The 27,003-nt window shown below is 37.5% G+C and overlaps 1 protein-coding gene across 1 annotated transcript in view; it reads right to left on the bottom strand.

Annotated features, from left to right (window-relative positions):
- The window catches only part of CFAP47 (cilia and flagella associated protein 47), a 587,956-nt gene that overhangs the window by 61,974 nt on the left and 498,979 nt on the right, over positions 1 to 27,003 (bottom strand). The window contains exons 65-66 of the mRNA XM_043569968.1: positions 2,770 to 2,929; positions 545 to 639 (exon numbers count right to left, since the gene is read on the bottom strand). Of these exons, the coding sequence (XP_043425903.1) occupies positions 545 to 639; positions 2,770 to 2,929 (255 nt within the window). The remainder of the gene's footprint in view (positions 1 to 544; positions 640 to 2,769; positions 2,930 to 27,003) is intronic.

Raw genomic sequence — 27,003 nt, 5'->3', positions numbered from 1 at the left:
GATTTTATGTTGTGTATATGGTAGTGAGGTGAACCTCCTAGAAACCCTGAGTACATTCTGACCGGTTTTTGGAGGACATCGTACAAGTTTAGTGTCTGGGACAACTGAGAATAGAGGGATCAGTGTCCCCATTGGATGGTTCTTGGATGAGACTTCAAGTTGCACAGAAGCTGGAATCTGGCAAAAAAATGTGACCCAAGAACCAAAGTACCTGAGGATCAGATAGATCTAGAGCAGGGCTCCGGGGGCCTCACAACTGTGGGCTACAGGGGCCTGAAGCTAATGTTATTGCAATCTTAGCTGATTTCTAGGTTTCACCAACTGGAAGAACAACAGGACATGGTATGGTTTGGTGGAAGGATCGTTGGACTTACTGTGTGGAGACCAGAATCGGTCCCAGCGCTCCCATCAGTAGGGCTGTTCAGTTCACGACTTTCTTTGCACCTTCATTCTCTCACTTGTATAAGAAGGGGGTGGGAATAAGGGAACCTCTATGATCGATCCCTTTGAATCCTGGTATTCCCGGATTCTAAAATATACCTACCTGGAGGGCATTTAGGATATAGTGCCTGTGGGAGTCCAATAATAGGGTATATCCAGTGTATTTCTGGGATTTCTCTACTTGCTGTTCCCATTGTTCTAATGAGAAATTAAATGAGGAAGAGTGAACAAAAACTATGAACACTTTGAATACTAGCATAAAAGAGAATATTCATTTTTAACCTAATGGTATTTTAGCAGAGCTCATGAATTTAAACTTCGGTAGAGAAAAACTATGAAATACAAATCATTTTCTGCAAATGTTATAAACATGTCAAAGCAAACCCTGGGAAATTATCACAAAGAAAAATGTAACACAACCATCATGAGATGGAAGTTAAAATTGAAGAACTTTCCCCCTACTTTTAAAAGTCAGTATTGGCATTTACTGATGTGACTAAAACATGATTTATCAGAGGTAACACAGGTCCTGTGGGTTGTATTCTAAATTGCACAGGTGAGGCATAAAACACAAAAATGCCATTGAGTACAGGACTTCAGAAGGTGACAAGGAATTTACTTTTGGGGGGATATCAGCTAAACGAAAGAGGGCATTTGCCAAAACCATCAAGATGACAACAGTACTAGGACATGGTTCTGGTCATTGCTGAAATGGGCTTTTCTTGTTAGAAATGAAACATAAGACACAGCAGGCAGGACCAGCTGCATGAGCATGTGACCTGTGCAACAAATAGCACGAGGACCCCATGTTTAGAATTGGTCCATGTGTGTTTAACACATAGCGATAAGTGCTTTGAAATTCTTAACCATTTTGAACAAAGGCCCCCACATTTTCATTTTACATTGGGATCCACAAATAGACAGGCAGTCTTGACTGTAGGAATGGTAAAAATTGTGGCAGAATGGACACTAATGGGTTCACAGGAAAGAATTTTCTTTTAATGTTTATTTTTGAGAGAGAGAGAGAGAGTACACACACATGCAAGCAGGGGAGGGGCAGAGAAAGAGGAGGATAGAGGATGGGAAGTGGGCTCTGTGCTGACAGGAGAGAACCCGACACGGGGTTCGAACTCATGAACTGTGAGATCATGACTTGAGCTGAATGAAGTCAGACACTTAACCAACTGAGCCACCCAGGCACCCCAAGAATTTTTTTAAATGTGGAAAAGAGGGGCGCCTGGGTGGCTCAGTCGGTTAAGTGTCCAATTCTTAAGTTTGACTCATGTCATGATCTCACAGTTTGTGAGTTAGAGCCCCACACTAGGCTCTGTGCTGACAGCATGGAGCCAGCTTGGGATTCTCTCTGTGTCTTCTCTCTCTTACTCTCTCTCCTTCTCTCTCTCTCTCTCTCTCCCTCTCTCTCTCTCTCTCTGCACCTCCCCCATTTGTGCTCTCCCTCTCTCTCAAAATAAATAAATAAAACTTTAAAAAATGTGGAAAAGAAATAGGCACCCATAGGAAGAATTTTGTTTTAATTAAGATTTCTAGATTGTTATTTAATTAAACTATAAAAGCAGAGAAAACATAGTTTGATCATTATTGGAGTTTGCTTAAAATTCAGTGAAGCAAAGAAGGGACAGGCGGCCCGCATCCTGCAAGGACACAGTATGGCAGTAGTCAGGCCAGTGTTTGCTCAGGGTGTCATACCTCCTGGCACAGTGCCATCACTTGGTAAATGCCAGTATCACAAGTCCTATAGTTGGCCAAGACAAGCTATTTCAGGTTGTTCTCTAGAGATTTATTATTTGGCGTCTCAGCAGTAACTGTTTTCCCAGTCAAAAAGGAGTCCTTTGCATGTCTCTGTGATTCACTGACGTGATACTTAAGGTTGACTTTTTCATCACCCTGAACTTCAAATCACTCTGAACGTCAAGTGATATATACTATGCCCATATAACAAATGTATTTTCCTCTTCCGAACATACAAATTTCAACACTTCAGAGAATTTAAAATCATGGACTTTACGTTACATAACACAGAAAAGAAAGTGATCATGTCAATGCCAATCAAAATAAAATCATTTTCCTTAAATGTTCTTATTTAAAAGTTACCTTTTGGGGGCACCTGGATGGCTCAGTTGGTTAAGCATCCGACTTCAGCTCAGATCATGATCTCCCAGCTCGTGAGCTCAAGCCCCACATCAGGCTCGCTGCTGTTAGTGCAGAGCCCACTGGGATCCTCTGTTTCCCTCTTTCTGCCCCTCTCCCACTTGTGCACTCTCTCTCAAAAATAAATAAAACAATTAAAAATAAATATATATAAGTTACCTTTTCATTTCTGTGTCTAATTCTTCAAAATTGTCAATAGGCCAACTTTCTCTATTTGCCCTCATCATTTGAACAATGACCATTGTTCTGTGTAATTTCATAGTGTTGGGCATAAATAACACTGGGATATCTATATTCTCTTTAGGAGGCAATGTGATTCCTGTAAAAAACACAATTAATTTTTAATGTGGTAAACATTTTCAGAGTATAATTTTAACAGCAGAAAATAATCTCCTAATTCTTTTACTGGTTATCAGTTTTTCATAATCACTTCGGAACAAGAAAATGCATTATGCTAAATTATAAGGGCACTTCACTGGCTTCACTAATTTTCCTCAAATGCCATCAATGCTATTAAAAAAACACATTTTAACCTGAGGCAAGAAGCCTCTCCTGAAGAGGCTGGAAGGGATGAGGAAATGTTGAGAATTCTGGCTTGTGTTTCCCAGAGTGATAAAAGAACCATAAAACCCATGAGTCTTTTCAAGTCTTACTACATTTTCCAAAAGCCAAAGTACTGCAATTTTTGACACTTTAATTTCTTGTCTTTTTTTTTTTTCTAGACCATAACAGTGCCAGGTTTCTGCTTAGAGCACCAAAATTGTTACCAGCAACCTGTTCATTTATTTACTTGATCCATGAGGGAAGCTGAAGCTTATTTGTGAAAGAAAGGCCAGGTTGTAAAAACCAGAAGACAGAAACACCGACAGCATTTTCTTGTGTTCTAATGGATTCGACTTTTTCAACCTTTACTCTGCATAAGAACCACCTGCAAAACTTGTAAGATATGAGCTTACTAAGCCCCAGCTATATATTCTGATTTATTCAGACTGGGCTGGGGCCCAAAAGCTCCATGTGTAAGTAGCTCCTCACGGGATCCAGAAGCAGATGGTCATGTGACCACACTTGGAAAAAAACATGCACATCCTACCTATTGGACAAGTACTGGGATGTCCTCCTTTATTTTGAAGAATAACACTATTTCTTTATAAGAAAATAAAAGATTACTGACTACATCCTGTTTTTTAAAAATTCTTTGTTATAAAATCAATGATTTTCAGCCATTTTGTCTCAGATGAAAACACTGCACTAAACTACTAAAGACATCAAGAAAGGAAACAGAAAATGGCCCCTCCGCAAAACATCCCGCCTCCAAATTCTTACAAATTTTTCTTTTCTTTTCTTTTCTCTTCTTTTCTTTTATTTATTTTTAATGTTTATTTACTTTTGAGACAGAGACAGAGCGTGAGCAGGGGAGTGGCAGAGAGAGAGAGAGGGAGACACAGAATCCGAAACAGGCTCCAGGCTCTGAGGTGTCAGCACAGAGCCTGATGCTCGGTTTGAACCCACGACTGTGAGATCATGACCTGAGCCAAAGTTGGATGCTTAGCCGACTGAGCCACCCAGGCGTCCCAAAATTTTCAAATTTTAGTTCTTCAGGAAATGAAAATGTTCTTATGTCTCCTATCATAGTTAATAACAATAACTAATATGATTACCACTTAGTATTTATTGAGTACTCACTATATGCCAGGCTCTGTGCTAAGTATTTTTCACACAATACCTCACTGCATTCTCAGAAAATCACTGTAAATTCTGTGCTACTATGTTTCTTATTTTAGAGGTGGAGGAATTGAGACAATTTGCCGAAGTCCCAATGAAAGACTGTGTGGCTTACTAAGACATCTAAACAATGTCTGTCACTTTCAACGTCATCCTTATGAACTCTAGATGTTTAATGAATCATTGCAGTCAAATGGATAAAAGTAGCAAGAGCTGGAACAGGATAAAAAGAGTAAGAGCGGCATTAAATAAACCATCCCTGTATCCCTAAGGAAATCAAATTAAGAAGTGATCATTTACCCTTACAAAATTTCATGTTATCAGTAAAAATAGATTTTAGAATGACTGAAAATAAAACCTAGACATTTAGATGATATAAGGAGTCAAGACAAATATACAAAAGAGTAATTCATTGCCAACACCATGCTTTCTTATAATGTTTGAATTGAAAGTGTGGAAAGACAGTGCTATGATAAATAAGCCCATTTAATTAAAAATCCAATAGCCTATTTGCAGCCATAATGTTTTAGCAGTCTACAAGTAGACACAGTTCTCTGCTGAAGTGATCGTAAGTTTCTTTAATTGTTATTATATGCTTGAATAGTAAGAAGCACTGTGTTGTTATTACATTAAATCACTGAAATTTAACATCAACAAGAACTTTGAGAATTTATCAAGTTCATCTTGTGTCTCACAAATGAGTTTTATTTTCGTGGTTTTCCCACTATCCTGTGCAACACTTTGAGTAGTGACAGGAAAGCTGTTCTCACTTCTATCTGCTAAAAAATCTACCTGTGGTTTCTTAATACCTATATGCTTTCATTTTTATGGTTCTTTGATCCGTCGGTAACTTATTCATACATATGAAATGAAGAAGAACGTTTCCAAGGTTACCGATTTCCTATGGGGGACTAGTTATACAAACTCACTTATTTAAAAGTTCACTGATTTGCAATGCTGCCTTCATGGCATGTGCATACATATTTGACTCTTTTCCTGGACTCCTTAGATTTCTTTGGTCTTTCTCTTCATTTGTAAGTGACACATTGTCGTAATTATAGATGCTTTATTTTCTAGTGGGACTGACTCCTCCTCCAACTCATTTTGTAAAAGAATTTTTCTACATTTGAAATACACAGTTAGTTCCAGGAAATGGATGGGGTAGCAAATAGTACTTTAAATGGAATCATCCTACATTTATACTTTTGGGATCACTGACATTTTTGTCTATTCATGATCCATCCAAGGGCAAGAATATGGCCTTTATTTTATATTTCTCATCTGGGCATTGCATGACGTGCTTCTAAATTCTTGGAAGAACTTTTCAGATAGTTTTACTTTTCAGACTTGCTAGAGTCTTATTTTGGCATTTTCATATGTATTTAGCAGGAGGGTGAGAGAAACCACATTAGTTTTTTCTATCTTCTGACTAGGAAATCCAGCCAGTATGATGATCACTATACTCATTAGGTTGATAAACATATTCTAAACTCAAAATATTTTCTGAACCTATCTCTGTCTGTTTTATTCCATTTCCATAGAGGAAGCACACAAACTAACTGCACCCATATTTATTTTTTTCCATTACAGTTATCATTCTTGAGGTTTGAAACCCTAATAAGGGTTTTAAGGATGCACATTTTATTTTACATAATTAATTTTATGGACTGATATATTTTATGAGAGGTTTACATTATTTATAGAATTTTTCAAAACCCTGATAATACTTCACGCTTAGTGTCTGGGAAACGTTACAAAGCGTGATATTACTGTTTTACCTTTGAAATCTCCTATGGCCTCATTGCACTTAGCATTCAAATTTTATTCAGTATATTTTAAAACTGCTATTTTGATTGCTCTTTTGATTAAAGGTGTTAGAAATATTTATGCACTGATCTCCCATTTGAAATATAGAAGTTGTACAATGCTTTAATGGCTATGAGATTTCCTGCCTTCTTAGAAGAAAATCTTCTCAAGAGAGTAAAGTGAGCATAATCCTCATTTTAGTAATGAAAGTATTTCATCCTGGGAGAGTCATGTTTAATCATTTTAGTGGTATGACATTACTGCTTCCCACAGCATAATTTCTAATATTTAGCATGGCATTAGAAATGGCCCATGTCAGGTAATCAAAGAGATACTATGAAACATATTAGCACCCTGAGCCATGCTATTATTTTTGTTATAGTGGTTTATTTTAAATAAGAGTCCAAGGGGTGCCTGGGTGGCGCAGTCGGTTAAGCGTCCGACTTCAGCCAGGTCACCATCTCGCGGTCCGTGAGTTTGAGCCCCGCGTCAGGCTCTGGGCTGATGGCTTAGAGCCTGGAGCCTGCTTCCCATTCTGTGTCTCCCTCTCTCTCTGCCCCTCCCCCGTTCATGCTCTGTCTCTCTCTGTCCCAAAAATAAATAAACGTTGAAAAAAAAAATTTATAAATAAGAGTCCAAGTTTAAAATTTTAATTTTAAATAAGAGGACAAGACGAACATGACTTTTCATCAACCATTTTCTTTCTTTTTCTTCTTTTAAGTTTATTTTGAGAGAGACAGAGAGAGAGAGAGAGAGAAGGGGAGGGGAGAGAGAGAATCCCAAGCAAGCTCCAAGCTCAGCGCAGAGCCTGACAAGGGGCCCGAACTGTGAGATCATGACCTGAGCTGAGATGAACAGTTGGATGTTTAACCAACTGAACCAACCAGTCGCCCCTCATCAACTATTTTCAAACATGAAATCTATCTACTTTCTACTTGGATACTTTATACTTTCAATAACTGATTTCAAATATCTTTAAATTATGATTAATAATGGCACTGATATGGTGAAGTCCTGATTTCCTGTATCTCAGAACTTAAGGCCTGGGACTTAAGGCCTTTAAAGAGGTGGTTAAGTTAAAATAAGACTGTTAGAGTGGGCCCTAATCCAATATGGCTGGTGTCCTTATAAAAAGGGGAAGGTCAGATACAAAGACACACACCAGGTATGTGCACACCCCAAAGGAAAGACCATGTGAGGACACAGTGGGAAGGCAATCATACCTCAGAAGAAACCAGCCCCCCCACCCCTGCCACCGATTGCTTGATCTTGTACCCTAATCTGTAGAACTGTGAGAAAATAAATTTATCTTGTTTAAGCCACCCAGTCTAGTATTTAGTTATTGCAGTCCTAGCAAACTAATGCATGAAATTGTCTTTTCTTTTGTTATGCTAGAGGCTGAGGCATGGGATGTCACTGAATTTGCTTACAGAAATTCGAATTCCAGGGTCTCAAAACATAGGGCAGATAAAGAAACTTGACGCTGTTATTTGGCTGCTATAATCACGGAAAAGCTATAGATGAAGCATTCTTCCCTTCCTACGTGTACCTCATCAAATGAATGGGGCATCTAATGAACGGCAAGAAAAGCATTTCAGAGATTGTGTTTCCTTTGTGAAGGATTAAAGCCTGTTGCTGCTTTACTCCATCTTTTGACGAGCAAGCTAATGCTTGAGCTTCAATGAAGTTGTGCAAAGAAGACACTATCAACGGGGCTAGTATAGAAAAAGCAAGCACTAAGTGGAAGGTTATATTTGATAAAATGGGTAACTGGGGAAAAGATACAAATCCATGCTTACTAGAAAAAAAATGTTAAGTTTGACACATAAAATGTTTTAAAAGATTTTGGAGTTATTCAACACAAATATGATTGCTAAGGTAAATTTTACACCATGAACTAAGCACCTGTAAGTTCACGTTTTGTGTTTGCTTTTTAAATCCAAGAATACATTATCAAAAATAAAAACAAAGTAATACTTAAAGAAAATATTGATTTTCATGTAAACACTTCATTGTCGGCTCAAAATGAATGAAAAATTCACTATCAGAGTCTCCCGACCAGACACACAGTGAAGGAGAGAATTTTCTATGATTGAAGGCCATCAAATACACGCCACACAAACACTGATGGTGATGACAGCAGGGTTTTGAGCTTTACGGGAGTGTGTGGAACAGAATACCTTAATGTTCTTTCCAGCTGTAATACCCTATGATAACACATTTCCTTATAAACATAGAAAATAGAAAACATATAAAATAGAAAAGATAAGATTAAAAAAATTAATTTTAGGGAATTGAATATTTTCTTGGAAAGTACCTATTTTTAATTTCAATTAAAATTACCCACAGAAAATTTTAAAATAAAATAATGTCTACTACTACAGCAAATATACCTTATCAATCAATTACCATGTCCTCCTTGCCCCTGCACCATGCTAAGTAGTGTGTGTGTGTATGGGTGTGTGCAAACGTGCATATGTGTATGTATGTGTGTGTAAGATCTCTCTCCTTACCTGCAGGAATATTCTATGATACAGTGTAGAGCATGAGCTTTAGAAGTTTAAATCTTTGCTCTGTTACTCACTAGCACTGGGAAAGTTACTTCAATGTCTGAGATTTTCCTCTCATGAAAAAGGAAGCTAATATAATATGCATATCAAGGTTTTGCTATGGTGAAGGTACTACTCCAGTTCCATCCACATAATCCCATTTTGTACAGTATACATTGATTCTACATTATTTTATACTTTCACTTGTTCATTCAAAAAATACCATGGGCCATGCACTATAATAAGCACTAGGGATAAAATAGTGAAAAAAAATATATCCCCTGCTTTCCTGAGTCATGCACTCCAGAATGCATTAGGAGTCAAACAATAAATAAAATGTATTTATATGTATGGTGCAAATAAAACAATAAAGGGTGAGAGAGTCAGTAAGGCCTCTCTGATAAAGTGTCATTTGCACAGAGCACCTAAGGAAGTTTGAGAAGCCTTGTGGACATCGGTAGCGGGCACTGTGGAGACAGCGCATGGCTATATGAATTGGATTTAAGGAGAGTATGAAGCTGGGTCTATCAACTTAGAAGTTCTTAGAATCTCATGTGTGATTGAATGAGGAGATCTCATCAAGAATGAGCATGGATAGAAATGAAGAGAAGACTGAGCCTTCGGCCTCCAGGAAGTCAGGGGGACAGGAACAGGAATCTCTTTTATAATATTTACCTGTATTTCTGCAACTAACAAAATTGCATAAAATGGCCAAAAAAGGGGGCACCGTACCTTGGGTTCCACTTTACAAGCCCAGTCCTTATAAACTATTTTAATAAGTTCAATTTCTGTTGTCTGCATGGAAATATTCTAGTGGCATAAGTGGGTCTAAATTTCAGGTTATAGAGACTTTTCTAAGGGGCAGGCATCCAGATATTTGTGCATAAGAAAAGCTGTAGCTTTGTGTTTTACAACAAAATTAGTAGCTTCACTGCCTAGCTAAGAAATCCACCTGCTTTATGCTATAAATCATAATTACAAATCTGTGTGATTGGAACCTGTGCTTATTTGTGTGAAAAATTAGTCATTTGACATAATAGGAAGAGAAATTTTATTAAAAATGTGAAATCATGCTCAGCTGCTGACATAATTTAATAAACATTCATGATAATTATCTGGAGAACTGGGCATGCTTTACGTTAGGCAGCAGCACATACAGTAAATGTCACTAAGCATTGAGCTCTTAAAGACAGTCTCCAATTCATAAGTAGCAATAGTTTCAAAAACATATTATTACTGAAAATAACATCTTTAGTTACTACAGATATCAAACACAGTGTATGCCTTTATCCTTTAGACTATTCCCTTATAACATGATATCATCCATATACAGTACAAAAATATTTGAAATAATTATAAACATGCAGTTGTAGAAAACGAAAGAGAGATCCCATGTACCCTTTACCCAGTTATCTCTCATGGTAACATCTTGTAAAACTATAAAACAATATAAAAACCAGAATACTTATATTGATATAGACAAGATATAGAAAAGTTTCATCACCACAAGGATCCCTCTGGTTGACCTTTTATAGACACCCTACATGAACCCCTACTCCATCCCTGAATCATTATAACCACTAATTTATTCTCCATTTCCATAAATTTTTCACATCAAGAATGTTAAATAAATGGAATCTTACCACAAGTAAATTTTTGAGGTTGGCTTTTTCACTCAGCAAAATTCCCTGGGCATTCAATCAAGTTGTGCTTATCAATGCTTCATTCTTTTGTGTTGCCATACTTTCTATTGCTGTACTTCATGTTATGGACTGACCAGTTTGTTTAACCATTCACCCATTGAAGGGCATCTAAGTTGTTTGCGGATTTAGGCTATTATAATAAATCTGCCATGAATATTCTGCACACCCTTACCATTCCCACCAGCAGTGTATGAGCGATCCAGTTTCTTCACATCTTTCCCAACATTTTATGTTGTTAGTGTTTTTTATTTTAACCATTCTAATGTGTTTGTAGTAAAATCTCATTGTGGTTTTATTCTGCATTTCTCTAAAGACTAATTGTATTGAACACCTTTTCATGTGCTTATCAACCATCAGTATATTCTCTTTGGTTAAATACGTGTTCATGTTCTTTGATCATTTTTTAATTTAATTGTATTTTTATTAGTGTGTTTTCAGTACATTTTACATATTCTAGATACTAACCCTTTATCACAAGTTTTGCAAACACTGTCTCCCAGTTTGTAGTTTTCCATTTCATCACCTTCTCATGGGCTTTTACAGAGGAAAATATTTTAGTGCGATGATGTCCAATTTATTAATTTTTCCTCCTTTGGAATTTGCTATTAATGAAATATAAGAACTATTTGCTTAGCACTGTGTGCGTTAAATTTGCAGAAGGTGTGAGCATCTTGTCAGGAATTGCATTATAAACCTGTGGATGAGTTTGGATAGAACTGACATCTTTACTATATTGAGTTTTGCAACTCATGAATACAGCATATCTCTCAATTTCTTTATATTTTGTTTGATTTTGTCATTTTCAGTTTATAGGTCATATATATATGTTTTGTTAGATTTATTTCCAAGTATTTTATTTACTTGGAGAGACTGTAAATGGTGTTATGTTTTTACTCTCAGCTTCCATGTTTTCACTACCAGTATATATAAATATGATCTGTGCATGTGTGCTATGTTGTTCTTGTTTACTGTAGCCCTGCGGAACTGACCTAATACTTCTACAAATCTTTCTTTTTCTTTTTTTTAAAGATCCCTTAGGATTTCCTGGCAGACAATCATGTGATATGAAAATAAGGACAGTTTATTTCTTCCTTTGCATTCCATTTGCCTTCTGCTCCCTTTGCTTGCCTTTTTGTACTGGCTAGGACACCCAGTAGTATGCTAAATAAGTGATGAGAATGGCATCCTTGTGTTGCTGCCTATTTTAGAGAGAAAGTACTCAATGTTTTATAATTAAATTCAACATTTGCTATCATTTTATCAAGTCAGCTCTTTATCAGGTTGAGAAAATTCCCTTTTATTCTTAGGTTGTAAAGAGTTTTCTAAGAAATTGATATTGGGTTTATTCAAATGCTTTTTATATTGATCGGCATGCAGTTTCTTCTCCCCTTAATCTTTTTTTTTAATTAAAAAAAATTTTTTTTAACGTTTATTTATTATTGAGAGACAGAGAGAGACAGAGCATGAGCAGGGGAGGGGCAGAGGGAGAGGGAGACACAGAATTTGAAGCAGGCTCCAGGCTCTGAGCTGTCAGCAGCCCTACGCAGGGCTCAAACTCACAAATCGCGAGATCATGACCTGAGCTGAAGTCGGACATTCAACCGACTGAGCCATCCAGGCACCCCTCCCCTTAATCTTTTTAACAGGGTGGATTACATTAATGAAATTTCAAATACTGAACCAGCCTTTCTGTGTGGAATAAACCCCATCTGGTTGTGGGCATATTTTTTGTTATATGGTGATGGATTCAATTTACTGATATTTTGTTAAAGATCTTTGTGCCTAATTTCATGAACAGTATTAGTCTGTCGTTTTCTTTGATTATGGTTTTCTGGGGTTTGTGTCAGGGTAATGCTGGCCACAGAATATGTTAAAGTGTTTCTTCTTCTCCTCCTCCTTCTTTTTTATAACAGTTTGAGAACGATTAATGTTAATTCTTAAAATGTTTCAAAGAATTTGCCATTGAGGCCATCTAGGCCTGAAAATTTCTTTTTGGAAGTTTCTCGATTATGAATTCAATTTCTTTAATAGCTATATGACTATTCATATTATCTATTTCATCTTTGGTGAATTCTAGTAGTTTGGTATTCACTAGAAATGGATCATTTTTTTCCCCCTAAGTTGTTGGGTTTATGTGTTTACAGATGCCTGTAACACTACTTTATTTCTTTCATGTCTTATGTTATGTGTGGTGACATTGTCATGAGTTACTTGAACATATTTTAGGATTCTAACTGATTTATGGTACTTTTGAGTATATTCATATTATATTCTTAGTTCTTTTCTTTATTTTTTTTAAGTTTATTTATTTATTTTGAGAGACAAAGAGTAAGGGAGGGGCAGGGAGAGAGAGAGAGAGAGAGAGAGAGAGAGAGAGAGAGAATACCATGCAGGCTCCACGCTGTCAGTGCAGAGCCTCACATGGGGCTTGAACTCACAAGCTGTGAGATCATGACCTGAGCTGAACTCAAGAGTTGGACATTTAAATGACTGAGCCACCCAGGCGCCCCATCTTAGTTCTTTTAAGTGATAATTTAATATACATATGCAACCCATTGCTCTCCACAGGTAACAATGTTTAGCTACTTTGAATGAAGTGTATGTAACATACATTTTAAAACGAACCCAGGATTTGTTTTAATCACATGTGGTAACCCATGCAGACACAGAAATGACTGTCATGAAGAAATTTTTATACTCACCTACCCCTAGAAACAGGAGACGTGCCATGCCACGCAGTGCCACATGAAGAAGCACCACAGTCAGTCATGAGGTGCAGGGAACAGGTGAGAGTCTTTATTGTGGTTTTCATGGGAAGTAATGGGCAAGGTAGGGTAAGTAGGCCAAGTAGGTTTAGGGATGACTAGTTTGAGTAATTTCAGGAGGCTTTGGCGTGTAGGGGTTCCCAACCCTGGAGTGATAAGGATAGGAGAATATTGGCCTAGAACGTAAAAGCCTAATAGAAGAGATGTGGGAGGCACAGGCTCTAGATTTGCTGGTTTGCATACAAAAGGTGCTCTCCCAAAAGGCTCATTTACTATCTTTAGGAATTAGCTAACCCTGGGAGAGGCAGGTCCCAACAAGGTCCCAGACACCAGAATATCAAAAATACAGAAAATAAGAAAATATAGTTAATATACCTTATTTCCATTTAGATCACTTTATCTGCTCCACATTTCAAATATAGTTATCTTAAGACTTTTTTCTCTCTCTCTAGATAGATTATAGATATAGAGATAGAGATAAATAGATAAATAGATTCCATATCACAAAATTTTGTAATTTTTGCTTCAAACAGCAAACATGATTTAAGGAACTCAAAAGAAGTAAGAGGGTCTATTAATATTTATTTTACCCATTCTGATATTCTTCACTTCCTGAAGTTCTAATTCTTTTTATGTTATCATTTCCTATCTGTTTAGAGGATATTCTTTAGCCATTCTTTAAGGACTGATTTGCTTATAACAAATTGTCTTTCTTTCCCCTCATCTAAAAATGTCTATTTTCTCTTTATTCATGAAGGATATAGTCTCAGGATATAAAATTTACAGTTTACAGTTCTTCCTTTTCAGTACTTGGAAATTATGTATCACTTCCTTCTGGTCTCCACGGTTTCAGATGAGAAATCTCTTCTCATCTGAATTGCTGTTTCCCTGTAAGTAATGCACTATTTCTCTTTGGCTGCTTTCAAGGTTTGTTTCTTTGCCTTCTGTTTACTGAAGTTTAATTATGATGTGTCTTGCTATGGACTTCTTTTTGCTTTATTTTTTTTTTAATTTTTTTAACGTTTATTTATTTTTGAGACAGAGAGACACAGAGCATGAATGGGGGAGGGTCAGAGAGAGGGAGACACAGAATCTGAAACAGGCTCCAGGCTCTGAGCTGTCAGCACAGAGCCTGACACGGGGCTCAAACTCACGGACCGCGAGATCATGACCTGAGCCGAAGTCGGATGCTTAACCGACTGAGCCACCCAGGCGCCACTTCTTTTTGCTTTAAACAGTTTGGAGTTTACTAGCCTTCTGAATCTTTAGGTTTATGTATTCCATCACTAGTTTTCAAATATTATATCTCTGAATAGTGTTTCAGTCACAGGCTCTCCTCTCCCTCTGGGCTCTGATATGACAGTTATCTCTTTTATTATTTTCCTACATGTCCCTGAACCTCTGTGTATTTTTTTTCAGTTTATGTTCTGTCTGTCGTTCAGTCTGTGTAGATTCTATTGATCTGTCCTCACAGTCACTGATTCTATTCTCCATCATCTCCATTCTCCTCTTGATCACATCCAGCGAGATATTTATTTAACCTAATGTATTTCATCATTACCAGTACTTCAATTTGGTTCTTTAACTTAGATTTTTTTCTCAGATTTTCTGTTCTTTCATTTGTGTGATGAGAATTCAAAATTATTTGTTGAAGCAGAATGTGAGGCACTGATTTACATCACCTTCATTGCAGAAGGGTGGAGTGGAGGTTCTGTTCCCTGATGGGCTCGAGAGAAACGACCAAGAGAAGAAAAGAGAAGGGTAGAAGCAGAGTGCCAGCTAGCTCCACCTCTCACCACTTCATTCTGCCTCACTGATGCTAGGTGGGGCTGGAGGCTCATTTCTCCACTGGTCCTGGCTCACATGTGGAAAGAAGAGAAGCAACATGCCAACTACCCTGCCTCACATCACTTCATTTTACCTTATTGATGCTTACAAGGGGAGTAGACTGTGGTCCCCACTGGATCTCACTGACTCCAGGGAATAGGATGGAAAAGGAGTGGCTGCTGGCCCTGCTGTACACCTTACTGGATTTTGCTGACACCAATGGGAAGAAATCGGACTGCTTACTAGCCCAAAATGCACCAATTTGCTCAGTCTCACTGACAACAGGTGTAGGTAGAGGTGACTAGATCCTCCAGGCACCAGCTCCTTAAGTCTCACTGTTCTTGGGTGGGGACACACTCTCAGCTTACAACAATGCTGACACCTCACTGGTGGGATAGTTTGAACTCCACCTGCTTCTGCCAGGGAAGAAAGAGAAGATAAGCTCCTCTCTTGGCTCCACCAACACCACTGTGGCGAGGGAACTGGAGCATCGCCCACTTTAGCTGGGGGGAATGATAGATTAGTTTTGCTGCTTAGCCTTATCAACACAACAGACAGGCAAGGGGGAGGGGAAGGCAATCAGAGTGTGATGTTTGTGAGGCAGGAAGGTGGGAGGGTGAAAATCATTTATCTACTAGGCCTTCCTGAGATTATCAGGGTGGGGCACATGGGAGTTTTTCCATTGATGTTTGGCTAGAGTGGGGTGGGAAGAAAAGGACTATGCTGTCTTGGCAAAACCAGACTTCCAATAGATATGAGTATTTTATTATGTATGAATTGTTTCAATATTTATAGACAGTTCAAGACAGATCTTTCATTTTTATATTACAATTCTCTTCATTCTATAATTTCTTTTGGAATGACAAAAATATTGCTAAACATTAACATGTAAAAATCAAGGGATATAAATAAACTAATTAGAATATTCAATGCGACTATCCGGTGCCTAGGTGTCTCACTCAGTTAAGTGTCTCTTTTTGGCTCAGGTCATGATCTCACAGTTCCTGAGATGGACCCCGTGTCCAGCTGCATGCTGTCAGTGTGCAGCCTACTTGCGATTTTCTCTTTCCCTCTCTCTACCCCTCCCCGACTTGTTCACGCATGCTCTCTCTCTAAATAAATATTTAAAAAAAAATTAAAAAGAATATTCAATGCGACTATCAATAACAACAACAGTGTATTTCACAGAGCTGATGAGGATTTTTCTAATTACAGGGAAACAGTATCTTGTCAGAGGAGGGTCAGGTTTCAAGATACAGGAAACATTCAGATAAGTTGATGTGGGGATAGAGAGTATTTTCCCTAAGACAAATCATGAATTCTAGAGGACAGTGTGGTAAAGTCTTAGAGTTTGGAAAGGAGAGGATGCTGTGGTAAAAAAAAGTGGATGTACTGTTGAGCACCGGATATTGTATGGAAGTGTTGAATCACTATATTGTACACCTGAAACTAATATTGCACCATACGTGAACTAATCGGAATTTAAATAAAAACCAAAATAAAAAGTGGATGCACTGCTCTTGGGGATATGAAATGCTGAGAATGAGGGTGACTCAGAAGAACTGGTGTTCATATGGTAACAGAAATATAGAGGGCTAACTGGATAATTACATACTTCCACATGGGAGACAAATAAATGGTGGTGGTAAGATCTCACACTCCACCTATCTTTGGGGATGAGACTTTGGAAATGGGAAAGATCAGATAATTTAGCAAATATATATTACATATAAGGACTTGCTAATGGCTTGACAATAGTCCACCGATTATTCAACACTCTCTAACTACCTAAACTATATGCATATATTTAGCTATACATGAACTTAGCTTTCTTAAAACTCAACCCTCACAAGTAACCAACTACAACTGAACCTTGTACAATGTAGGGGCTAGAGGTGTCAACTCCCTTGCAAAGTCAAAAATCTGCATATAAATTTTGACTCCTAAAGAGTTAACTACTAAGAGCCTACTGTTGCCTAGAAGCCTTACTGATAACATAAACAGTCGATTAACACATATTTTGTGTATTATATGTATTACATACTGTATTCTTACAATAAAATAAGCTAGGGAAAAGAAAATGTTATTAAGAAAATCATAAAGAAGAGATGGGGCACCTGGGTGGCTCAGTCAGTTGAGCATCCCACTTCAGCTTAGGTTGTGATCTCATGGTTTGTGTGTTTGAGCCCCACATCAGGCTCTGCACTGATAGTGTGGAGCCTGCTTCCGATCCTCTGTCTCCATCTCTCTCTGCCCCTCCCCTGTTGGAGCTCTCACTCTCAAAAATAAATAAACATTAAAGAAGAAAGAAAACCATAAGGAAGAGAAAATACATTTATAATATTGCACTGTAAAAACAAACAAACAAACAAACAAACAAACAAACAAACAAAAAACCTGCATGTAAGTGGACCTGAGCAGTTCAAACCCATGTTGTTTGAGGATCAACCGTAATGTCAAATGTGGAGACTTTGCTAATGTACTCAGGAAGTGAGTACTTATCTGCAAGGTGTCTTCCCACTTACCTTTTCCCTTCTATCAGTTTTCTTCCTGATAGAAGCTGTAATAAATATCACAGTCCCATTTACATATGATAATAAAATGAATAACATTTAATGATGGTTTCTTCTGTTCCTATCAAGGGGTCAGGGACTCCAATATATGCCAAGTTGCACAGGAAAGGAAACCCATTATAGCTACCAGAATTCAGGTAGAATACAAGTAGCAAAAGGTAACGAGTGGTTATGCCTAGTCAAAATAGAGAAATCCTGGAATGAATGTTTTCATAAAATGCATTCATTGTGTCCCTTTTAGGATATAGCTGAAAAAAAAGTAAATCTAATCCCTCTGTAAGATTAAATTTTGACTTGCCCACAGAGCTGGTGACAGTAGAGAGTTTCAATTGTGTACTTATTTCCTACTCATGGAGATCATGACAACTTGTATGCATTTGATCTTACTTTTAGACTTAAATATACATAGCATTGCCAGCTAAAAGAAGAAGAAGAAAAAAACTAACAATTTCAGTTCAGGTGTAATTGGATTTTTGACATATCAGATAAAGCTCTGATTACATTTGACAGATGCATATTGATTTTCATTTTAAACTCTTCTGAGCCAACATACTTTGTTATTTCTGGAATTTTTTTTTGCTTGAAATTAAAGTTCGGAGTGATAGAAAATTTTAATCAATCTCACTGAATGTAATATGTATTCTGGAATTGGAGTCTGATATTATATTTTTTCATACAAAAACAATGAAAAATATAATATTTGTATAGCATAAAGCAGAAATTTTGTTTTTTTTTAGAATGTACCAAACATGTCATGAGATGTACCAAATATGTCATAGAACATATTTCACTTAACAGACTCTAAGAATTAAAACAAAAATTCAAAGTCTACGCAATTGCATTAAGTGTTCCAAAAGTGACCCAATGTGCTAAAACTGTCACCACCTTTACTATCTCAAAACACTTTCTTTACAGCTTCCATCTCTTGAGGCTCTTGCATCGAAGCTGGTGCATTCTATGTTTTTTCATACTGGATTCTACGCCAGTGACCTTCAGTGTTTTTGCCCTGATTTCTTCTCTGTGTTATGGAGGTAGATAAATACTCAATTTTAAGCATGTTTTATTATGTTTCTCCTAAGACAGGCACTTGATCCTTGATCCCAACATAATAAAAACATTATTAGACCAATAAAACTTGAAAGAGTATATTCCACATTACAAAACATAATTTTACTCTCTCACACCTTGTTTGATTCCAAAAGTAGTCAAAAAGTATATAATTTGTCTTTTACTTTGCTATCTGAGCACTTTTATTCCAAATTTTTCTTTCTTATGGCTTTTTTAGCAACTAAGAAAAAATGCTTTCCATTTTTAAAAATGATTATTTTTGAGAGAGAGAGAGTGCATGAGCGGTGGAGGGGCAGAGAGAGAGAGAGAGAGAGGGACAGAGGATCTGAAGCTCTCTCTAAGCTGACCGCAGTGAGCACAATGTGGGAATTAAACTCATGAACTGTGAGATCATGGCCTGAACCCAAGTCGAATGTTCAAACAACTGAGGCACCCAAGCGCCCCAAAACCTGGCCAGTTTTTTAAGAAAGACAAAATATTGTAAACCTAGCATCAAAATGAGAATAGCTATCCCAAAAGCAAACAAACCTACATAGATCTGTTTTTATTAATGTCATTAACACAGAATGACAGAATCTTTGAGTTCTAATTTAATGGTCCTCACATACAACCTGCCAGTGAATATAGGAACATATTCTAAATAGTACTTGGAAGATGGCCCCTCGGCAACCACTTAAACTCATCCTCTGATGAGGGGTTCCTATTTCTTAAGGTACTCAGTTCGTTCATGAAACAAAATTGGAAAGTTTTCATTGTTTTAGGCCCTAGTTCCACTGCTTAGAGCTACCAGTCTCTGGTCGAAGTTCTGCCGTCAGCAGCAGCAATACATCTTCCACATTTGGAAACTCCATCTTCCACATTTGGAAAAGTCACTTTTCCATGCTATCATTTATTCCCTCAAACACTAGACCTGGTTCTATATATTTGTCATGTCTTGCTAGTTATTTAAATCAAAGATTCAAGATTTTGACTGTCTTGACTGTTTTTTGAAGTCCTTCAAGAGGCAGCCCCAAACCAGTAAGGTCAACTGTATGTTATATTTCCACCTATAATGAATGATTTCTGGATATCCAAATACTGTCCTTGAATTCCCATTTCCATGGACTACCTGCCCATTGGGACATCACCATTTCTACCTAAATTGTGACATGTGGACTGTTGTTGCCTTTTCCGTAATGGAAGATTTCCTAAATTTCTAATTTCACTCTTTCTTCACAACTGTAACTATGTGTGGTTTCTGCAGCATCAATGTAAATCCAAACAATATGTCTTGTTGGAGGTTTTGGTTATAAGTAGAGTTGTCTAGCCATTTACCAGGTATTTATTAGCCATTTCCTAAGATATGACAAAAGACCCTTCATCACTCAATATCCATGCAAAGGAGCATTTTATTTTCCAGTATCTTAATATTTGGCCTGTTTAACCGACCCAAATTATCCAGGTATGATCTAATCTGTGCAAAGCAATTTGGAACAATTACCTATTTCTAACACCTGTGAAAAGCGATTTTGCTCAAACTTACTTTAAATTTGAGATAATCTTACAACAAAGTATGTTATCAAGAATTGAGTAAGACAAGGGGTGCCTGGCTGGCTCAGTTGGTTAAGTGTCTGACTTCGGCTCAGGTTGTGATCTCACCATTCGTGAGTTCAAGCCCTGCATCAGGCTCTGCAGTGGCAGCACAGAGCCTGCTTTGAATTCTCTGTCTCCCTCTCTCTCTGCCCCTCCCCCCGTCAAAATAAATTAATAAACATTAAAAAAAAGAATTAAGACAAAACCAAAAATGTGCTCCCAAGCTGCACACAACCCTACTCAATTTATGCTACTGATGCTTTGCACTCACATGGCAGACATTCTATTATTTCCTTAATACTTTGTCTTGAAAACTTCAGCCAAACATTATGGAATAGTGGGATTAAATATCCATTTAGCATTCTAGCATATTGGCTTTCTCTTCCTGCTTTTTGTGATACATAAATTTGCTAAGTATTCTATGGTTTTACACAAGACATAGACGGTATAGACTCAGATGAGACTCTATCAGCCATTTATTATAGCCATCTCTGCAGGCCAATTCATTCATGACCCTTTTCAAAACTGTACCTCCAGGGGCACCTGGGTGGCTCAGTTGGTTGAGTATCTGACTTCGGCTCAGGTCATGATCTCATGGTTTGTGAGTTCGAACCCCACACCAGGCATTTCCTACTAGCATGTAAATCCCAGTAGGGCAGAGATTTTTGTCTTTTTAGCTCCCTGCTGTATCAACAGAATTTAGAACAGGATCTTAGGAGATAGTAGCTCTCAATAAATATTAGTATATGAATGAGTTGAACAAGGCACTGTTTTAGTTGCTGGGAATACTGTAGGGAGTGAGAGAAAATATCATTTGTGGTGTGGAACTTAATATAAAGTGGGGGAAAGAAGAGGAATAAATAAGTAGATAACTACACAATAGGTTTTAAATTAAGTGTTTAGGAAGAGAATTAGTGAAGGCTGGTTTCAGGGAAACTTCTCTAAAGAGAGACACTGAATGGAGGCATTTAAGGGATTTAGAGGTGGGTAATCAAGAAGGTGTGGTAAGAGTGTTCCAAGCAGAAGGGTGAGCAATTTAAACTCTTAAATAGAAATCAGTTCAGAATGTTGTAGCAGCTAAGTGAAGTGTGGGAGGGATTAGAGGAGGTCAGGGAAAAAAAAAAAGCATGGACCAGATAATGGGGGGGCCTCTCTGACCTCGCCTCCCAAAGTTTGGGAGGTTTAAAACCTAAAGGTTTTTATTTTCTTAAATCTTTTTATTAAAATTTTTTTTCAATGTTTAGTTTTGAGAGAGAGAGAGACAGAGCATGAGTGGGGGAGGGGCAGAGAGAGAGGAAGACACAGAATTTGAAACAGGCTCCATGTTCTGAGCTGTCAGCACACAGCCCAATGTGGGGCTCGAACCCTAACTGCGAGATCATGACCTCAGCTGAATTCAGACACTTAACTGACTAAGCCACCCAGGTGCCCCAAAACCTAAACCTAAATGCCCTGGATGACACAGGGAGGATTAAAACAACATAATGACAGGACACAATTTATGTTTTACAACAGACCACTCTCTTCTGTGAGGAGATCAGAGTATAGGGTGCAAGACAAATAAAAGAGGCAATTGTAGTAGTTCGGGTGATATAGATGAAGGTAAAAGTGGTGGAAGTAGAAAAAAGGAGTCAGAAATGAGATACACATTTATGGCTTTGTAATCACCATTCACTGATAGTCTGGGATTTTGCAGCGAGGAAAAAAAAAGGAATCAAGTATGACTTTTAGGTGTTTGGCAAGATGAACTAGATAAATAATGATGCCATTAACTGAGATGGAGAAATCTTTGAGTAAGAAATTAGCTTGTGAGGGGACAGGTATATCAAGAGTACTATTTAGTAAGAGATACCTACTAGATATCCATGTGAAGAAAAAAATAAGTAGTTGAAACTCAAGAGAAATTCTGGAGTTGGAGATATAAGTTAGGAGTTTACAATGAATAGATAGGATCCACAAGCCTATAAAAATGGCCAGGAAGATAGTATAACTGGGAAAGAGATAAGACTGAGCCTTAAATCAAGCTAACACCTAGAGTTCTCATAGCAGATAAAAGACAGAAAAGATGACTCACAAGGGCTAAACAATGATGGAGGAGGAAAACCAAACGTCAAGTTAATACAACATTTCAAGGAGAGAAGAGTCAACTATATCAAATGCTACTGACAGATAAGGTAAGATAAGAACATAACATTGACCTGTAGATTCTGGGACATGAAGGTCATGATTTCCTTGACAAAAGCAATTTTAGTTGAGTTGTTAAGATTAGGTTCTCACTGAAGTGAATAAGAGAATTGATAATAGAGATAAAGAAGCAGAGATGGGAGCCTAGGTAGCGAAGTCAGTTAAACATATGACTCTTGATTTCGGCCCAGGTCATGATCTCATGGTTTGTGAGTTCTAGCCCTGCACTGGGCTCTGCGCTGACAGTGCAGAGCCTGCTTGGGATTCTGTCTTTCTGCCTCTCTGCCTGTCCCCCATGTGCACGTATGCTGTCTCTCCAAATAATAAATAAACTTAAAAAAAAAAAAAAAGGAAGCAGAGACAGTAAGGACAGAAAACTTTTCCTAGGAATTTTTCTTTAAAGAAAAAGAGAGAAGTGGGTTGGTGGCTGCAGGGGCCATCAGATCAAGGTGTCAATATTATGCCGGCTTATGACAGGAACACAAATCATTCGGCCCTAATAATGAAAATAAACTCAGAGGTTTGTTTTGTTTTGTTTCTTTTTCTTTGTCTCCCACCCATATTCAGTTACCTGTGTGCGTGCGAGTAAAGAAAAGACAGAGTTGGTCGGTGGCTACTGTAGGAGACTGGACCACTTTTCCTGATACTTCACTCTTCCCCTTTATTATCATTGTATGCTCATGGCCAGGGTTTGATTGTGATTAGACTTCAATATTTCCAATGTTAAGGCAGACAGAATATATTTCCTATCTCCAATGATACTAAGTGTGACTTGATTTGACCAATGGAATGTCAGGGTAGGTGACAGCATACAAGTTGGGACCCTAGAACTTCTCCTCATGTGCTTCTTCCAGCCACAATGAGACAATGTTCTAGGTACAATGAGAATTCATCCCACAATGAGTAAACATATAGAGCAGCCCTGAAACTGATAGAAAATCTAAAGTAATCAGCAGATTCACGAGCAAGAAAAATGAGTGTTTATGGTTAGAAAACATTGAGATTATGAGGTTGTTTGTTATACAGTATTAATGCAGCAATCATTGACTAAATTCACCATGGTTGTGGGTTTGCCTAGTGAACAGAAGAAGGAAGACAAACACGGGAGCTGAAAGCATAAGGGAGTGACTATCATGACAGAGTAAATGTCCATTTATCAGGAGTTTTGGATACAAATGTTCAATATACTGGAATGCATTTACTTGTATCACAAGGATCTCATAATGGAATCTAATGCCTTGTAGAAAATGAAGAACCTAAGTATTACATATTTCCTAAGATTTGAGAGTTTAGCAAAATAGAGACCGTCCCTTGTAAGTGCAAAAGCAGTACACATTCAGTAGAAATTGTACTTTGAATTTTGAATTTTTATATTTTCCTGGACTAGTGTACGACACTTTCATGATGCTGGGTATTGAGTGGCAGTGAGCCACAGCTCCCAGTCAACCACCTAATCACGAGGGTGAACAAGTGGTACACTTTATGTTTGTCACTTTCACATTGGTATTCAACAAATTACTTGAGATATTCCATACCTTTTGTCTTACATGATTTTGCCCAACTGCAGGCTAAGGGAAATGTTCTGGTTTAAAGGTTTAATGTCGACTAGGCTACGCTTTGATGTTTGGTAGGCTAGAGGTGTTAAGTGCAGTTTCAACTTAATGTTATTTTCAACTTACAATGGCTCTATTGGGATATAACCCCATCCTAAGTCAAGGAAGATCTGTAAAACTAGGTTAAAGTGTTAGAGTTTGCTCATAATCAATCCATGCTATTATTACTATTCGTGTTTGTTTTCATTATAAGCATTCTACCTGGTTTTGATGACATAGCAATAATTTTTTAGGAATTAACATAAACTAACCAGGTAGCATTGGAATCCTCCTTGTTCTACTTTTTTTTTTTTAATGTTTATTTATTTTTGAGAGGCAGAGCATGAGCGGGGGAGGGACAGACAGAGAGGGAGACACAGAATCCAAAGCAGGTTCCAGGCTCTGAACTGTCAGCACAGAGCCCAACGTGGGGCTCAAAACCCATGAACTGTGAGGTCATAACCTGAGCTGAAGTTGGGTGCTTAACTGATTGAGCCAACCAGGCACCCCTTGTTCTATTTTTTGTAAATTAGCAACCAAAACTCAATTTATCATCACATTACCATCCCAAATTTACCTGACACAAAGAAAGACTCACATCGTTTTTTTATTTTATTTTTTTTTAGACTCACATAGTCTTACAGAAATTATAAAACATGCTATAGATTTTGAGTAATAAAATAAAAAGATAGTTAGTGTTTGGAATAATTCCAGAGATAATATTTTCTTTTTTTTTTTTAATTTTTTTTTCAACGTTTATTTATTTTTGGGACAGAGAGAGACAGAGCATGAACGGGGGATGGGCAGAGAGAGAGGGAGACACAGAATCGGAAACAGGCTCCAGGCTCTGAGCCATCAGCCCAGAGCCCGACGCGGGGCTCGAACTCACGGACCGCGAGATCGTGACCTGGCTGAAGTCGGACGCTTAACCAACTGCGCCACCCAGGCGCCCCCGGAGATAATATTTTCTAACTGACTTTAAAAATAATCTTTTATGTGAAAATATAGAATTATCAAAACTAAGAAAGTAACATTGGTACAACACGATTAACTAACTATATACTTTATCCAGATATCATTGGGTATTCCACTAATGTTATTTTATATCACAGGACCCAAGCCAAGATTCTGCATTGCATTTATTTATTTATTTATTTTTCAACGTTTTTTATTTATTTTTGGGACAGAGAGAGACAGAGCATGAATGGGGGAGGGGCAGAGAGAGAGGGAGACACAGAATCGGAAACAGGCTCCAGGCTCTGAGCCATCAGCCCAGAGCCCGACGCGGGGCTCGAACTCACGGACCGCGAGATCGTGACCTGGCTGAAGTCGGACGCTTAACCGACTGCGCCACCCAGGCGCCCCTATTCTGCATTGCATTTAGATGGCATGTCCCTTGAGTATCCTCCAATCTGTGACTCAGCCATTCCTTGTCTTTTATGATCTTAATACTTTTAAAGTGTACTGGTGGGGCACTTCGGTGGCTTGGTCAGTTAAGCGTACGACTCTTGATTTCGGATCAGGTCATGATCTCACGGTTCTGTTCATGGGATTGAGCTCCACACTGTCAGTGTGGGATTCTCTCTCTCCTCTCTCCCCTTCCCCCTGCTTATGCCCTCTCTCTTTCTTTCTCTTTCTCTTTTTCAGAATAAATAAACATTAAAAAAAAAGTGCACTGTTATTTTATAGAATGCCCCTCAGTTTGAATTTCTGATGTTTTCTCATAAGATTGAGGGTATATTTTGGGGGGAATAATACCAGAGAGATTATTTCTTCTTCTCTGTGTCCGATTATCAGGGGGTATATGATATTGATATATTTCATTATTGGTCATGTTAATCTTTATTTCGTTAAGATGGTATCTGCCAAGTTCTCCAATGTAAGTTAGTATTTTAGTATTTAATACACATCTAGTGGAAATACTTTGAGACGATGCAAATATTCCTTCTCTTTGAACTTTCACCATCTAATCTGATCACCTATCAGTGGACCATGCTTGTATCAATCAGGTGTTTAGTATTTCTTCAGACCCCAAACATTCAGTTAACTATATGTGTATGGGTCTAAACCTGGGTTTTCTTTCCTGTTCATTTGATCTTTATGTCCATCTTTAGTCAGTACAAATTGTCTAGATGTCTGTTTAGTCAATATAAAATAATGTAGATTTTTAGGTACAGGCATACCTCGTTTTATTGTGCTTCACTTTATTGTGCTTCTCAGATAATGCCCTGTTTTCTTTTTTCTTTCTTTCTTTCTTTCTTTCTTTCTTTCTTTCTTTCTTTCTTTCTTTTTTTTTAACAAGTTGAAGGTTTGGGCAACCCTGCATCAGGCAAGTCTATCAGTGCCATTTTTCCACCAACATTTGCTTATTTTGTGTCACATTTTGGTAATCACACATTTTAAACCTTTTCAGTATTTTTACATCTGTTAAAGTGATCTTTGATCAGTGATTATGACTCACTGAAGGTTCCAATGATGGCTAACATTTTTTAGTAATAAATCTTTTTTTGTCTTTTCAAGATTTTATTTAAATTCCAGTTAGTTAACATATAGTGTAATATTAGTTTCAGGAGTAGAATCTAGTGATTCATCACTTACATACAACACCTAGTGCGTGCCTCTCTCTCAAAAGTAAACATTTAAAAAAAGAGTCTATAGTAATAAATTAATTTTTAATTAAGCTATGCACACTGCTTTTCCGACATAATGTTATTGTAACTTAGGAGACTACACTATAGTGTAACTGTAACTTCTATATGCACTAGGAAACCAAAAAATTCATTTGACTCATTTACTGCCATATTTGCTTTATTGCAGGGATCTGGATCCAAATCTGCAATGTCTCCAAGGTATGCCTGTACATCTTAAAATCTTCAATGTAAATCTTCCAATTTCATTCTTCCTCATCTTTTTGGAAATTCTAATTCTTTTGTCTTTTCATATATATTTTAGAATCAGCTTATCAATATCTACAAAAATAGTCTCATGAAAAATAGATTGGAAAGGCACTGGATCTATATATCAAATTGGAG

Source organism: Prionailurus bengalensis, chromosome X (assembly GCF_016509475.1).
Source record: "Prionailurus bengalensis isolate Pbe53 chromosome X, Fcat_Pben_1.1_paternal_pri, whole genome shotgun sequence".
In the NCBI taxonomy this organism is placed as follows: domain Eukaryota; kingdom Metazoa; phylum Chordata; class Mammalia; order Carnivora; family Felidae; genus Prionailurus; species Prionailurus bengalensis.
Note: the sequence above shows the minus strand (reverse complement) of the source record. Positions and strands in the feature narration are given on the sequence as shown.